This window comes from Arvicola amphibius, chromosome 4, assembly GCF_903992535.2.
Source record: "Arvicola amphibius chromosome 4, mArvAmp1.2, whole genome shotgun sequence".
NCBI lineage: Eukaryota > Metazoa > Chordata > Mammalia > Rodentia > Cricetidae > Arvicola > Arvicola amphibius.
In genome coordinates this window covers 118,318,440-118,333,321 of record NC_052050.1, presented here as the reverse complement: position 1 = coordinate 118,333,321, position 14,882 = coordinate 118,318,440, and the positions used below count along the sequence as shown (strand labels likewise).

The 14,882-nt window shown below is 43.3% G+C and overlaps 1 protein-coding gene across 2 annotated transcripts; it reads right to left on the bottom strand.

Moving 5' to 3' along the window:
* Positions 1 to 13,931: 13,931 nt before the first annotated feature.
* Positions 13,932 to 14,291, bottom strand: LOC119813668 (60S acidic ribosomal protein P1-like). 2 transcript variants are annotated; one of them, XM_038329071.1, is made up of 2 exons: positions 14,217 to 14,291; positions 13,932 to 14,129 (listed from the first exon to the last, which is right to left on the bottom strand). In XM_038329071.1, exons 1-2 carry the CDS (start codon positions 14,289 to 14,291, stop codon positions 13,932 to 13,934), a joined length of 273 nt encoding a protein of 90 aa, XP_038184999.1. The 2 variants fall into 2 exon arrangements, with proteins under 2 accessions (XP_038184999.1, XP_041910973.1); XM_042055039.1 differs by having other exon boundaries at positions 13,932 to 14,291.
* Positions 14,292 to 14,882: the final 591 nt, after the last annotated feature.

Sequence of the window (14,882 nt, the reverse complement as noted above, 5' to 3'; positions counted from 1 at the left end):
ATGCATATGCCAGAGATGTCAGTCAGCGCTTCAGACAGAAGTCTTCTCCTTCCACCTTGCTTGAGACAGGGTCTTTTGTTGGTTGCAAATGTGAATGGCAGCCCCTAACGACTCTTTAGTCTCTACCTCTCCTCTCACCACAGGACTTCTGGGATCAGTGAACTATTCTGTCCAGCTCTATACCGGTTTTAAGGATCTGAACTTATGTTTTGCTGGGCAAAAGCTTGATCACCATAGCATCTACCCAGACCCCATGCATGAGTCTTAATGGAGAGAGGGGCTCAGAAGGAAACAGTGAGGGCTGTCATGGAAAAAGTCATTAAATACAGAGGCACAAGTGGCCAAAGTGACAGATGCAGCTGGAGGAAGGGTGGGAGAGCAGGGAAGTACCTTTCTTCTTTCAGGAACTCAATTTCACCCCATGGAAACATGAGATTTATTTGGCAGTGGAAAGCATTTGCTTGGAGATTTGCTAGGCATCAGCAGGCAGCAACCTTAGCCTATATCTTAGCTAATCTTCACGTTGCTCTAACAAATACCTAACAGGAACAGCTCAAGTAAGGAAAGTTTACGTTGGCTCATATTCTTGGGTAAAGTCCATATGGCAGGGAAAACATGAGCTTGTGATGGCTGGGCACATTGTGTCCCCAGGCAGGAAGTAGAGAGATGAGCGTAAGTTCTTAGCTCCCTCTCTCCTTGCCCATGTAATGGAACTATCCATAGTTAGGGTGAGTTATGCCACCTTAATCGACCTAATCTAGAAAGTCTCTTAAAGACACGCACAGGACTTTGTCCCCTAGGTGAAGCTAGATCCCATCCATTTGGCAATCAGTGTTACTTATTACAGCCTGAAAGTCTGGTGGGAAACTTGCACGAAGGATGTTTAGCAACTGGAAGGACTGAGATGTTGTTCATTACGTGTTATTTAGGTACACCATCTTCTCATTTTCTTCAATGGCCCTTATTACATTTAGTGACACCCATTTTTCTTACAAATGCCAACTGAGAGCATGTACCTTCGTTCTTCCTTCCCAGTATTATGGCCATTAAGGTAATCTTTTAACATGTGCCCTCCTGCAATTTACACACAGAAGTCCTAACCTCTGGTTCTTCAGAATTTGGAAACAGAGTCTTTCGCACAAGGTCATCTTCTAAGCTAGAATAATGAGTGCTCTTAGAAAGAAAGCAGATCTGGGCGCAGGCACACATAGAGGGAGAACGTTAGGTGAAGCAGCACAGGGGAAGACATACCTCTGCAGTTAGGAAGGGAGGCTCTTCCATCACAGCGCTAGGAGGAATCAGCCTTTAATCACGGACTTGTGTGGCTATCAGTAAAAACCTCTAGTCTATGAAAGCATTCTCTGTGCTATTCCGTTAGCACAGCATTTGCAAACTAAGATGTTAATCATTTCACGTTCCATCTTTTCAGCCTATAGTTTTTTTGTCATATGTCTGTCTGTCTGTCTATCTATCTGTCTGTCTATCTTTTATTTATTTATTTATTTATTTATTTATTTATTTATTTATTTATTTATTTGATTTCTTAAGATAGGGTTTCTCTGTGAAACAGCCCTCACTTCCCTAGAGCTGACTTTGTACACCAGGTAGGCCTCAAACTCACAGAGATCCGCCAGCCTCCGTCTCCCAAGTACTGGGATTAAAGGTATTCTCCATCAGACTCAGCTCATAGTCTACAGTTTTAAAGGTTAGTTTGAAGTACATTTTGAACTCACTACCTGTTCTGGCTAGTTTTGTGTCAACTTGATACTAGCTAGAGTCGTATGAAAGGAGGGAACCTTATTGAGAAAATAAATGCCTTTAGAAGATCTAGCTGTAGGGCATTTTCTTAAATGGCAATTGAGTGTAGATGGAAGTTTCTATCCCACCTGGTCATACAGCCATTCAGTCCCAAGTAGAAACACACAGCTTTATAGTAATTATAAACTGCTTGCTTGGCCTATTGCTCAGGCTTATTGCTAACTATCTCTTACAACTTAAATTAACCCATAATTCCTATCTATGTTTAGCCATGTGACTTGGTACCATTTCTCAGTAAGGCATCCTCATCTTGCTTCCCCAGCACCTGGCTTGAGACTGCATTTCTGCCTTTCCTCTTCCCAGAATTCTCCTAATCTGGTTACCCTGCCTATACTTCCCACCTGGCTACTGGCCAATCAGTGTTTTATTGAACCAATACAAGTGACAAATCTTTACAGTGTACAAGAGAATTATCCCACAGCAATTGAGCTGGTGGTTCTTGGTTCTGTAAGAAAGCAGGCTGAACAAGGCATAATGAGCAAGCCAGGAGGAGTACCCCTCCATGGCTTCTGCACTGGGCTCCTGGCTCCAGGTTCCTGCCCTGTTTGAGTTCCTGTCCTTACTTCCTTTGGAGATGAATAGCATGTGGAAGGATAAGCCAAATAAACCCTTTCCTTCCCAAGTTGCTTTAGTCAGAACTGCAATAGTAACCTTGATGAAGACACCTGCCTATTGCTACCTCTTACTGCCTTTCTACACATAAGTGCTTTGCACTCTACTTCTGCCTCCTGGGAGCTTGCTTTCTCTGGGATTGGATGATAGGGTTATGACTTATAGCTTCCTACAAACTCCCTCTCTTTTTCATTTTCACCTCACAGCATGAACTTTTCCATCTTTTCTCAAATTCTGATTTCTGTCTGTAGCTTACACCCTGTGACATTCCATTTCCTCCACCACTGCAGGTCTAGCTAGGACCCTGCATTTTGATTTTCTTGACACCTTCTCTGAATGTTCTCATTTCAAGCCATCCCCATTCTCATAGTTGCCAAGTTACTGCGTTGGAGGAAATTATTTTGATGACTTTTCTCTGATAAATATGGTGCCTATTTCTTCTCACTTTTTCACAGCCTCAAGTCCATTTAAAAACTGTAAATAATCTACATCTCTTTTATAAATTCTTTCTCAGGGCCTTCTCTTCTTTGGAAACTTTCTAGTGTCAGTGTCCTCTTTGAAGGCAGCATTGCTGTGGCTGATTCTGCCTCCCTCCCTCCTTACCTTTCTATTAATACATTCTTCAGTGTTCGGCACTGGGGCATTCTTTTAGTAATCCCAAATTTTCACAAATCTATTCTTGCATTTTCTTCCACAAACTTCATAACAACAAACATGGAATCCAAACACACTCATCTTCTAAGGACAATTTTATGGTTGTTTCAGTCTTTCACTTTTCATCAACTAATATTGGTTTGATGGCAGCCCAGATTGTTAGCAGGCATACTGATGAGCCACAGTGTCACATAGTAAAAAGAAATGTTGAGAGTTCCTTGATTTTCAGTATAATGCAGTAACACTTAATTCATTAGGTCCATCGCTTTTCTTAATATTTGTATCAAAAGAAGTTCATAGTGGTCTTTTCATTTTTACATTTTCTTTCTTTTTTTCCCCTTCTTTTGAAGAATGTTGAAAGCACAGTAGGAAGACTAGCTTTAAAAGCATTAATATTTTGAGACTACATTTATTTTAATGCTCTTAAACTTTTATGAAAGCTTTGCAGGAATCACACACAGTGAAAACCAAAGGCCTTGAGAAGCTGTTGGTAATTTAGTGTCTGAGTTCACGTGGGAATGCTAATCCCACTTACCAAAGAAGACTTGACTGTGACTCATTATGATTAAGACCTTGTAACTGTGGAGATGTGGTGGTGTGAAAATATGCTATTATAGACATACTGAGCTGAAGATCCAAATATGCCAACTGAATGGATGATGAATTTAAGCTACTGATGAACATTTCTTAAGGACATACTTTAAAAGGCCTCATTGCATGCTCTTGTAATCTCGCAAGTCATGAGTCAGAGGCAGGGGGATTACTGTCAGGCAGCCAGTCTGTTCTGTATCATCAGGTTTATATAGTGAGGCCTTGTCATAAAAACAAAACAGGGCTAATAAATCAAACTCTAAAAGTTAAACTCATATCTAGACTTTGCAAACAAGTGGGCTGTTATCCAAAAGAGCTTCTGTGACTATCTTTGGGGTGCACAAGAGCTACTTTTGGAATATTTGGAATTCAACTAGTTAAACAAAAAAAGCAATTTTTCAAAAAAAAAAAAAACATTCAAGAGTGGTTGTGAGCTGGGGGTTAGTTTGATGGTAGAGTACAGACCTAGCATGGTGAGCTCCTGGATTCAATGTTTACCTTTTGAAAGAAATGTTTGATTCAGGCTGAGGGGTAATTCAATAATGTGCTTGTCTAACACACATAAAGCTCTGTGTTAGAAAATGCACTAATTTCTAGTGGCAAATATCTGGTCAACTCCCCTTCAATTTTATGAGGTGTGTGTGTGTGTGTGTGTGTGTGTGTGTGTGTATGTGTACCACTGGAAAAGGCTGTGTTTAGTTATAACTCTTTCAAATGTAATACTATCTATCTGATTATATTCAGTTCAGTTCAATGACTTCATTAGTAGTTGTAGAAGAGATCAGAATTTCTGGGGTCACCTCCGTGGTGTTTACGGATTTGTAACCTCTTTTCATCGGAAATAAATACTGAAGAGTTGAGATGGGTCTCGGCTGATGTGCTTGTTTAGCATGCACGTAGCCCTGAATTTGATTCTCAGTGCTGCTCAAAACCCAGCCGGGTGGCACACATCTGTAATCTGAGCTCTTGAGAGTTAGAGGCAAGAGGGTCATTAGTTCAAGGTCATCCTTAGGTACTTAGTGAATTCAAGGTCAGCTGGGCTACACGAGACTCCCGCCTCAAGGACAGGTATTCCATCTCAAGAGGTTTGGATGGAGACAAAGGATAGCCTTAGAAGGACAGGGCTGCCAGTGCAGAGGGGTAAAATCTAAGATCTTGAGGTTGTGAATGGAGAGACTGCTCCCTGGGGTTTTGGAGGAGAAAATAAAGTTGCTAACTTTCTCTTACCTTATATGCTTCTGAGAGAGACAGGGTTGGGGCTCCTTGCTGTTGTTTCTGGGTGAGTTTCACAGTGTTGCTGAAGAATGTTTCACTTCCTTGTAACTTCTATTGTTGTCTGTTGTTGTTGCTCTGTTACTCCTCCCTCACTTATTACTGAGCTTGATGCTCGTCTGAGAGTGGCCCTCAGCATTTCACCTGGGTTCCTATTAATCATATTGTAATACATGGCCATACTAGTCCCTGGCTCCCATTTCGTTGATTTCTTTCTCCAGTGACTCTCTCTTTTGTGCCACCTCAGTTCTCTACTGTCTGAGTCATGTCCTGGGGGCAGAAGATATTCGCAGCATCTCTGCTTCTCCATACCCAAACCTGATCACAGTTTCTATCTGTCTAGCCTTCTTATTCAGTTAGCCATCCTATCGCATGTCATTGAGCATTGACTATGAACAACTCCGCCCTCATTCTGCTCACTAGCCTGCTCATCTTTCATCGTCTCCCATTTCAAGCTTGGATTCTGTGCTCTGTGGCTTCAACACAGCATTTTCTAAGACTCCAAAGAACTTCATATTGGGTCTTTGGTCATTTTCATGAATATATGTACCAATCCTGGCTGTCCTCTTTACTTTTCTGTTATTCCCAGGTAGAAGCAGGGCTATTGAAAAATGTTTGCAGCAGGACAGATGTTAACTAATCAGACACTTCAGTTTGGCTTCTGATGTCCTTTGATTCTACCCCTGATTATTTTGTCTACCTATTTTTTTTTTCAAGGAACATAAAAGCCAGCGCAGGAGCAGAACAGGCTTAACTTTTCCTTTCTTTCCTGTTCTTCAATCCCAGTCCTTCTGCACCTGACAGGGATCCCACCCTCTGCTGCTTGCAGAACCATCTTTCTAGTGATGCATTCTTTCTTCTTTTGGTGCCTTCAACCATCCGTTCGCTAGTGGATCCCTCTGTGCAGCACTGATGCATGCTTGCATCTCATCCGTTAAACATATTAGAGGTGCTAGGCCGGTTCCATTCTTCTCTCCAGTATCCATTCTGCTGTCCTCTTTCTCTTCCCGCCCATTTCTTAAGGATTTTTACCTACACCTGTATCTTCTCCTCACCCTCCATCGACGTACTCCAACTCAGTTTCTGTTCTTTGATACTGATGACTTTTTAATGGTAAAAAAATAACTTCCAGGACACTAACCTAGGCAATTTAATATTCTTATCTCATATTCCTCACCTGGGGGAGGGAGAAATATACACTGTCTCAACCAGTGTGTGCACATGGGTACCCCCACCCAAACCACCTTAACGAGGCTTTGGTAATAGGGCTTTTCCTTGCTTGGTGAATGACATTATAATCCATCCATTTATATAAGGAAATGCAAAACTCGTAACCTACCCATGACAGTTCCATCGTCTGTTGGCTATAATGCAATTTATGATCCAGTCCTCTTGATTTTATCTATCTCTATTGACAGCAACATAGTCTAAGCTATGATTGGCTCCCCGTCAAGCTGATTCTATAGCTCCTAGCCTTCCTCCCCCTACATCCATCTTCTTTCCCTTTTGCAAGATGTAGAAAATGTGATTCTTTAAAGACACACATCTTTTGTCACTTTAACGCTATCACCCTTCGAATACACGCCGCCCCTTTTTGTATTTTGAGACAGTCTTCCTTTGTAGCCCGGGTTGGTTCAGTACTTGCAGAGATCTGTCTGCCTCTGCCTCCTGAGTACTGGGTTTAAAGGTGTGCACCACTAGGTCCAGCCACTCGCCATTGCTTTAAGGAACCTCTTGCCTCATTTCCTGGACCGCTCCATCCCCACTCCTCAGCTCCTGTGTGCTATGGTTCTCTAGGACAGGGCTCTTGCACAGGTTCCCTCTGCCTTGCATGGTCTCCTCCATTTCTCATTTTAGCTTCCTTTCCTAAAGCCTCACTCTTTATGAGAAATCTCCAAGAATAAGCCTTTTGTAAATCAGAAGCCCTCCTTCATTTTGCTTTGAAAAATGTTTTTCTTCTTTTAGAAAACATGGGGTTTAAAGGATTGGGTACATCATCTGTGATTCTTATGCAAGTTATATCAAGATCTGAGATTCCCTTCCTCATAAGAGAAAATTTAATATCTCCAGAATGTCTTGCCTAAAGCCTTTTTTTTTCTTCTGCGAGATTATACTTGTTTGCCTTTTTTTTATATAGGTTTGTTTCTCTGCCTCCTGAAGGAGGTAGCAGAATATAGGCCCTCACCAAGGGTTGGTAGTCTGGGCCCTTCAGGATGGCAATAAAAATCAGAACATTGTCCGATTGCATGCTGTGTGCAACAGCTCACCAGCAATTCAGAAGAACTAGGAATCTCAATGAGGTTGAAAGAAAATTTCACCTGCAGACAAAAAGCTGGAAGCAGAGAGGGAAGAGTTGTTTTTATTTTCTACCGTATAAAGAAAAATAGTAGGGTTTGGGTTCATTTCTCTTCGTGCCTTGACACTTGCAATACACATTTTAAGTTTTGAATATCAGGATTGGAAGAAGGCCAGTGAGGTGGCTCAGTGGGTAAAGGTGCCTCCTGCTGAGCCTGGTGGTAGGAGAGAAGCCACTCCTACGTTCCTACAGGATGTCCCTCCCCACACACGCTGCAGTGTGCGGGTCTGTCTGTGGACCAGCTCAAGCCCTCTGCTGTGATTTCATAGTGCTTGGTAGCTTCGCCTCGGAGTCCTTTCTTCATTTTTAGTTAGAAGACCACAAGCTTGTGTGCCAGAGCGCCAATGTTGAGAGAGCAGCAGGCGTACTTAGCAGGTCTCTTCTGGACCTGGAGGACTGCAGTCTTGGCTGATACTGGTTGCTTATTAGACACCCGCGAATGGATGAAAGAGCAGAGGAGCGTTCGCTCATTATCAGTACAGTTAGTCTTAGAAACGCAAGTCTGGAACTTCACGATCCTATTCTAATTCTCGAGAAACACTGAGTCAGACTAAAATTTTTTTAAGCCAATATTTGAAGAAACCCAGGAAAACATCCAAAAAGAAAAAAAAAAAAAAAAAAAAAAACGGTGCTTACTGAAATAGAGATAATTTCACTGACATTGTGGCATTGAAGTGTAGCAGTTTAAAATGTGCCCTTTTTCCCTCAGTCCCTTTCTGTGTGTCAGAGGTGCCGGCAGTCTATATGTGTCAGGCTATATGTGGAGTTGTGTGTACTCCTGAGCACAGTGTAGACACACAAGTGTGCATTTTCCAAGGCGTTCTTTTCTGAAACCCTTCGTAATATGGATGGCCTGGTCTTAGCTTTGGTCACTGTTTGCAAACCTGCCCTTGCCTGCCCCTGTTTTTGTGGCCCTCATCCCTTGCCAACACCCCTCCTTCGTAATGACTCACGGTGCCCAGGTGCTGCCATTGCTTCACAGCAGGGCCCGGTGATTGCCACATGGCCCGGTTTTGTGATTTCACTGTTCCTTCTGCGGATCTCGTTCTGTTTCCGCTCTCCGCGTGACAAATGCCGACTCAGCTGGCCACCTCTGAAAAAATGGGCTGCTTTAAGCGTGACAGCGGGGCTTCTGAACACACTGCCTTCCAGGCTGGTGCCCAAGATCTTGCTTGCCCTTGCTTCGGCAAAGTGTGAATTTAAACTTGACCTTGAATTCTTAAGAGGCATTTTGGGAGTAGACTAAATGACCGGGTATTTTTACGCCGTGTTAACTCGGGAGCACCTCTCGGTGCTCTCTAACAGACAAGGTATTTAATGAGTTTTCACATCAGCCAGTCCAGCCTTGTAACTACGCTGTTTAGCTTGCACCTACATTGTAAAAAAAAAAAAAAAAAAAAAAATCACCTTGGCTTGTTTTAAATTGTGCTTCAACAGTTGTTTCTGCCTGTAATTCCTGGCTCCTTTCCTCTAAAAAAAATTATATTATATAATATATATTTATTTATAAAAATAAATGATATATAAATATATTGTAAAACATTTCCATCTGACACACCTGCCTTTGTTATTCTTGCAGTGAGAACTCAGGCTCCTCCTTTGAGAGGTTTTCTCCTCTTTGGTTTACTCTGTTCTCACTAGTGAGGGTGGTAATTCATTTTCTCCCTTCCTTTCTTATCTGCGGAGTTGCTTTTGGTAAAATCTCCACCCACTACAGCTTTTACTTGGTTCCACCCAGTTCTTTGAACTAAGACGACCCAGAGAGGTGCTAAGCCAAATTAATTTTAATTTTCTTTCAAGAAATTTTGAACAAGATGGAACTGCTTTGATGCTTCACCGTTTGAAATGAACAAATCCAGTCATGATGTAAGTTTAGTGGGCTATTTAATTATTCTGGATTTTGTTATATAAGCATTTTATTTTACAAATGATTTATTTCCTTTTATTTATGTGCATAAGTGTATTGTCTGCATGTGGGTAAGTATGTGTACCGCATTCATGCCTGATATCCTTGGAAGCCAGAAAAAGGTGTCAGATCTTCTGAAACTGGATTGCAGACAGTTCTGTGCTCTCTGTGAGAGCAGCAAGTGTCCCATACTCCTGAGCCATCTCTCTGGTCCTCTATTCATGTAGGACTTTATTTTATTTTTAATCCTTTTGGAGATTAGGTTACATGTAGCCAAGGCTGGCCTCAAACTCACTGTGTAGTGAAGGGCAACACTGAATTCTTGAGCCTCCTGCCTTTACTTTCCAGGTGCTAGGATTACAAACATGCATCACCAAGCCTGGCTATAACTTTTTTGATACAAAAACTTCTCTCTCTAGGAGGGACACTCTTATCCCTAAATGAAACGGCAGGGTCTAATCTACCTGTCACAGGTCTTTGGTGATTTTAATTTTGAACGCGTGTGTAATTCCAACATTATAGATGAGAGCCCGCATGTGCCAGGTACTTTTCATCACCATGACAACACCCCGAGGAAAACAACTGTTGGGAGGAAGGACTTACTTTGGATCACAGTTTTAGAGGTTTTGGTCAGTGGTCAGCTGGCTCGAGGTTTCTGACCCTGGGCATGTCATACCAGAAGGGCTGCTTACCTTGTGGTCAATTGTTGGGAGCAGTGAGACCTTCAGGAGTTCCTGATGGCAGAGTGGTTTCTGGTAGGTTTGGCTGAGGCGTGGCTATCTCTACATACTCTGCCCCTGAACACAATAAAGGGGGCATTCTTGGGGAATTCAAGGATGACCCGTGTCGCTGTCTGTCTGTCTGTGTGTGTCTGTGTATTTTAACCTCCTGTCCCTTGCCTGAATCTCGCAAACTGGGTGCTAGCGCGCTGAACGCAGACACGGGGGTGCGGTGCGCGGCAGTCAATGACAGCGCAGAGGGGTCTAGGCACAAGATACGTTCTTCAAAAGCATGTCTCCCATGACCGACTGCTTCCAGCCATGGACTGCTTCCCAATAGTCCATCCAGCTACAAAATCTCCAATAGGTAAACCCATCTAGTCATGGGAGCTCTCAGGATTCTATCAGCTCTCAGAAGTCCATCAGCTGCCAACTCAAACTTTAACCCATGAGCCTCTGAGAGACATTTTTATATCCAAACCCTAGGCTTTGAGTTTAAGCATTTACATTGCAATGGTGTCCTGAAAGAAGATTTGTCTAGATGGGCATCAGTATGTAATTTTCCTATTGTAGAAATTTTAATTCATCATGTGAAATTAAGGAAGTACCCATTAAAACCTACCATGTAGGTTTTTTTTTTATATTTTTTTTACTGTGAACTACACTCAAAGATGCTTGCATCGTCTCACAAAATTAAGGGTTATTATTTGTTCATCTTTTAATTCAGGGACAGTTCAGTTTTGAAATCAGGACGGAGGCTGTTCAGTTGCTCTTCGTACTTACTTACCACTCAACTCTAACCTTCAGATATCCTTTAGGTTGCATAGCCATAGGCGTTTAGTGGTCATTTCATTTGATTTTAATGAGGTTAGAGTTATAGAAAAGCCGTACAGTCTTTACTTATTAATCAATTCAGAAACGGAATATTTCCCTTCTCTCTGGAGAATTAATTAACTATTCAGTTATTTTAAAAAAGTTGAAGGGCAAATTGTGAAGAAGAAACACTTCTGCTGTAGAAGACACTCGAAGACTCCGGTCTAGAATACATCACGTAGGAGGGGGTGTAACAAGCAGTCTCTCACCTTCGGGTTTCTGAGTCCCTCCAGATGTCTCCTGTGCTCATTTCTTCCCTGTGCGATTACATCAGTGTTTGGGGAAAGACGATCTGGTGGAGAAAAGCTAGAACTGTAGGCAGCAGGGGGACATTGTCGGGCTGTGGGAATGTTACTGACGAGAGTTCAGTGTGCCTCTTTTCTGTGGCCTCTCTTTATGACTTCCTCCTGCAATGTCATATGTTTTGATGTGCTAATTGGATGCAGTTGGGATGTATGTTCAGGGTAATGATTTGTGGGAGGAAATGAGTCCCGGTAACCTATTAGACTTAGTCTCGTGTGGTTTTCTACAGGAATACTCTATGCAGAAACTCGTCATGAATAGATGCTGAGAGCTGAATATCAGCACGGCGGTAGACCAGAGTTTTTCAACGTATTGTCTCTCACATAAACATTGATGTAGACAACTGCCCACCAAGGGAAGTACTTCCCAAAGAGCAAATTCCAGCGAGTGTGTGATTATAGTACAAAATGGTAGAACAAAAATGAGACACACTACTAAGTGTAGGAAGGGAAGCTTTAGGTATTATAGTGGTCTAACCCCAGGCATCAGAGATTGGATCAAGATACTTACTCTCTCTCTCTCTCTCTCTCTCTCTCTCTCTCTCTCTCTCTGTGTGTGTGTGTGTGTGTGTGTGTGTGTGTTTGGAGTTTTTTGCTGACTCCACTACGAGACCTGCTCCAATAAAATCCAGCGGTGGCACATGTCTTTAATCCCAGTACTCATACTCGAGAGGTAGAGCCAGGTGGATCTCTATGAGTCTGAGTCTAGCCTTGTCTACAGAGTGAGTTCCAGGACAGACAGGGCTACCCAGTGAAACCCTGTTGAATCAATCAATCAATCAATCAATCAATCCATCAAATACAGCAGCAGATGCTGGGGAGCTAGGTCACTGGATAGAGTGATTGCAAACAACATGAGGAGCTGAGTTCAGATCCCCAGAACTCATGAAAATCTGGTTGTTCCTGCCTATAATCCTAGAGATGAGGTGGGAGGTTGAGCTAGGAGAACCCTCAGAAGCTCATGGGCCAGCTTGTCCGATGTACCCAGTGTCAAACAATAGAGACCTTGTCTCAAACAAGATAGAAAATGAAAGTGAACATCGGAAGAGGTTCTCTGACTTTTACATGCATACATGAAATGTGTGTGCCCATCCCTACATATGAATGCATGCCTACACACATATCCAGTTTGGGGCAGACCTCTCTATTCCTAGACACTAGGACAGCACCCATAGCTGAACCTCTAAGTCACAGTCCCAGGCTACAGGCCTACCTGTTGAACTCAGTCTATGCCAGTGAGAGACCATTCACTTCAGGCCTATGTTTTGGCCCACAGCAGTAGCAGCTCAGTCCCTACAGACTCCATTTCCAAGTTGTATCCTGTAGTCCCAGATCTGGTTAATTTTCTCCTCTAGGTAGGCCTGCACGCTCTCAGGTCTCAAGACTAGACCCTACACAAGTCTAGTCCCTATAATCCTAGTCGTCAGGTAGTTCACAAGCCCAGTCTTTTTTCATTATTATTATTATTATTGTTGTTGTTGTTGTTGTTAAAAATTTCCGCCTCCTCCCCACCTCCCATTTCCCTCCCTTTTCCTTAACTCCCCTCCCTCTCCCTTTCCAGTCCAAGGAGCAGTCAGGGTTCCCTGCCCTGCTGGAAGTCCAAGGTCCAACCCACTCCATCTAGGTCCAGCAAGGTGCGCATCTAAACAGACTAGGCTCCCCAAAAGCCAGTACATGCGGTAGGATCAAAACCCAGTGCCATTGTCCTTGGCCTCTCAGTCAGCCCTCCTTGTCAGCCACGTTCAGAGAACCCGGTTTGGTCCCATGCATTTTCAGTCCAGGTCGAGCTGCCTTGGTGAGCTCCCATTAGACCAGCCCCACAGTCTCAGTGGGTGGGCGCACTCCTCGTGGTCCTGACTTCCTTGCTCATGTTCTCCCTCCTTCAGCTCCTCATTTGGGCCTTGGGAGCTCAGTCCTGCACTCCAGTGTGGGTCTCTGTCTCTATCTCCATCCATTGCCAGATGAAGCTTCTATGGTGATATGCAAGATATTCATCAGTATGGCTATAGGAAAGGGCCATTTCAGGCTCCCTCTCCTCAGCTGCCCAAGGAACTAGCTGGGGACATCTCCATGGATACCTGGAAACTCCTCCATCTGGTTTTCAAGAATCCAGGTCCCAACCACGCCCAGTACCATAGTACCATGGCAGTTTCAGGTTCCAGTAGGGTTTCTATGGCTTCAGTGATCTTGGAGTTCAGGTGTGGTCTTAACAGAACTGGGATCAGGACTGATCCTGGTAGATCCCTGAACCAAACTTGTACCAGCGGACTAAGGCTCTAAGCCAGTCCTAAAAATCCTAGACTAATCCCTGGCCCTAAGCTTCCGACTTCTTTCAGAACCAGGCCAACCTGTGTGGACTCAGACTGTGGCTCTAGACCCACGGTCCAAGCTGAACTCTGTGCATGTAATCAGGTTTGTCTACCTGTTCATCCGTACAGGCCAAGCTGCCTGAAAAGTGCAGAGAAAGCCAAGTTTGCTTGACTTTCTATCAGGCAGCATGCCCGGGACCTCTGCATCAGTCAATTGGTGGATATCTTTCCTAGAGAAAGCCAGTTGGTCTACAGTTTCTGCATGGAAGGGATAAGACCCCACTTCTCTAAATGTGCAGTTGTAAAGCAACAGCATCTGGAACAGTCAGGGAAACGAGATACCCTTAAAAGAAGAAATGAGATGCCCATCAGAAATAAGTGGAAACTTAAGGGCTACCTGAAAAAGAGTTAATTACTTTACTGTCTTAAGGAAGATCATGGAATCTTGGGATTTGTTTGTTTGCTTGCTTTCTCCCCCCCCCAGGTTCGTCTTTTTATTAGACATGTTATCAAAAACGCTTAGTCAAAAAGATCAAAGCCCATGTTGTTATCAGTCTCCTTGAATTCTTCCTTCTTTGCTTCCACTTTCTTCTCCTCAGCTGGGGCAGCAGCGGTGGAGAGGGCAGGACTGCCTGCTGGTGGGGCTCCAACTGCAGGAGCAGGCCCACCAGGCCTTACATTGCATATAAGGCTCCCAATGTTGACATTGGCCAGGGCCTTTGCAAACAAGCCAGGCCAGAAAGGTTCTACATTGACACTAGCTGCTTTAATGAGGGCATTGATTTTATCCTCGTTGACCTTCACCTCGTCAGTCACCTCGTAGTCGTCATGGAGGATGAGGGCGGAGTAGATGCAGGCGAGCTCAGAGAAGGAGGCCATGTTGCAGACTGCCGGCAGGGTGCTAGTTGCTGATGAAGTGAAGGGCCTCACCCCAACGCGGCCTTAGCTTCCTCAGAAGGACCGAGCACCTTGGCAGGATCAGAGAAAAAGCTGTTTGCTTGTTTTAAAGTAGAAAAAATGATTCAGTAAAGTCAGGACTACAGGATCAGGCTGCAAAATTTAAAATGTTTATTTTAAATATAAAATATTTGTATATTTACAGAAATTCTTCATGTGAAAAAATAAAATGAGTGAAGTGGGAGATAAAGACCATAAACAGAATTGATCAAATAGAAAGAAGAGTTTCTTAACTCTAAAACTGATTATTTCAAAATAATAGGGTGTGTGTGGGGGGGGGAGTAGAGAATGCAGAAGGAAGAAGGCTTGTGTGATTTGTGGGATAAAGTATTTGGGTTTTAGGAAGAGCAGACTAATCATGGTATATGTAATACAAGAACAGATAAACTAAGATTACAGTATAACATTTGGGGCTGGTGAGGTGTATCAACTACATGATTATTTATTACTTATGCCAAAGACCTATAATTGACTGCTGTCTTGGTCGGGGTGACTATTGCTGTGAAGACCACC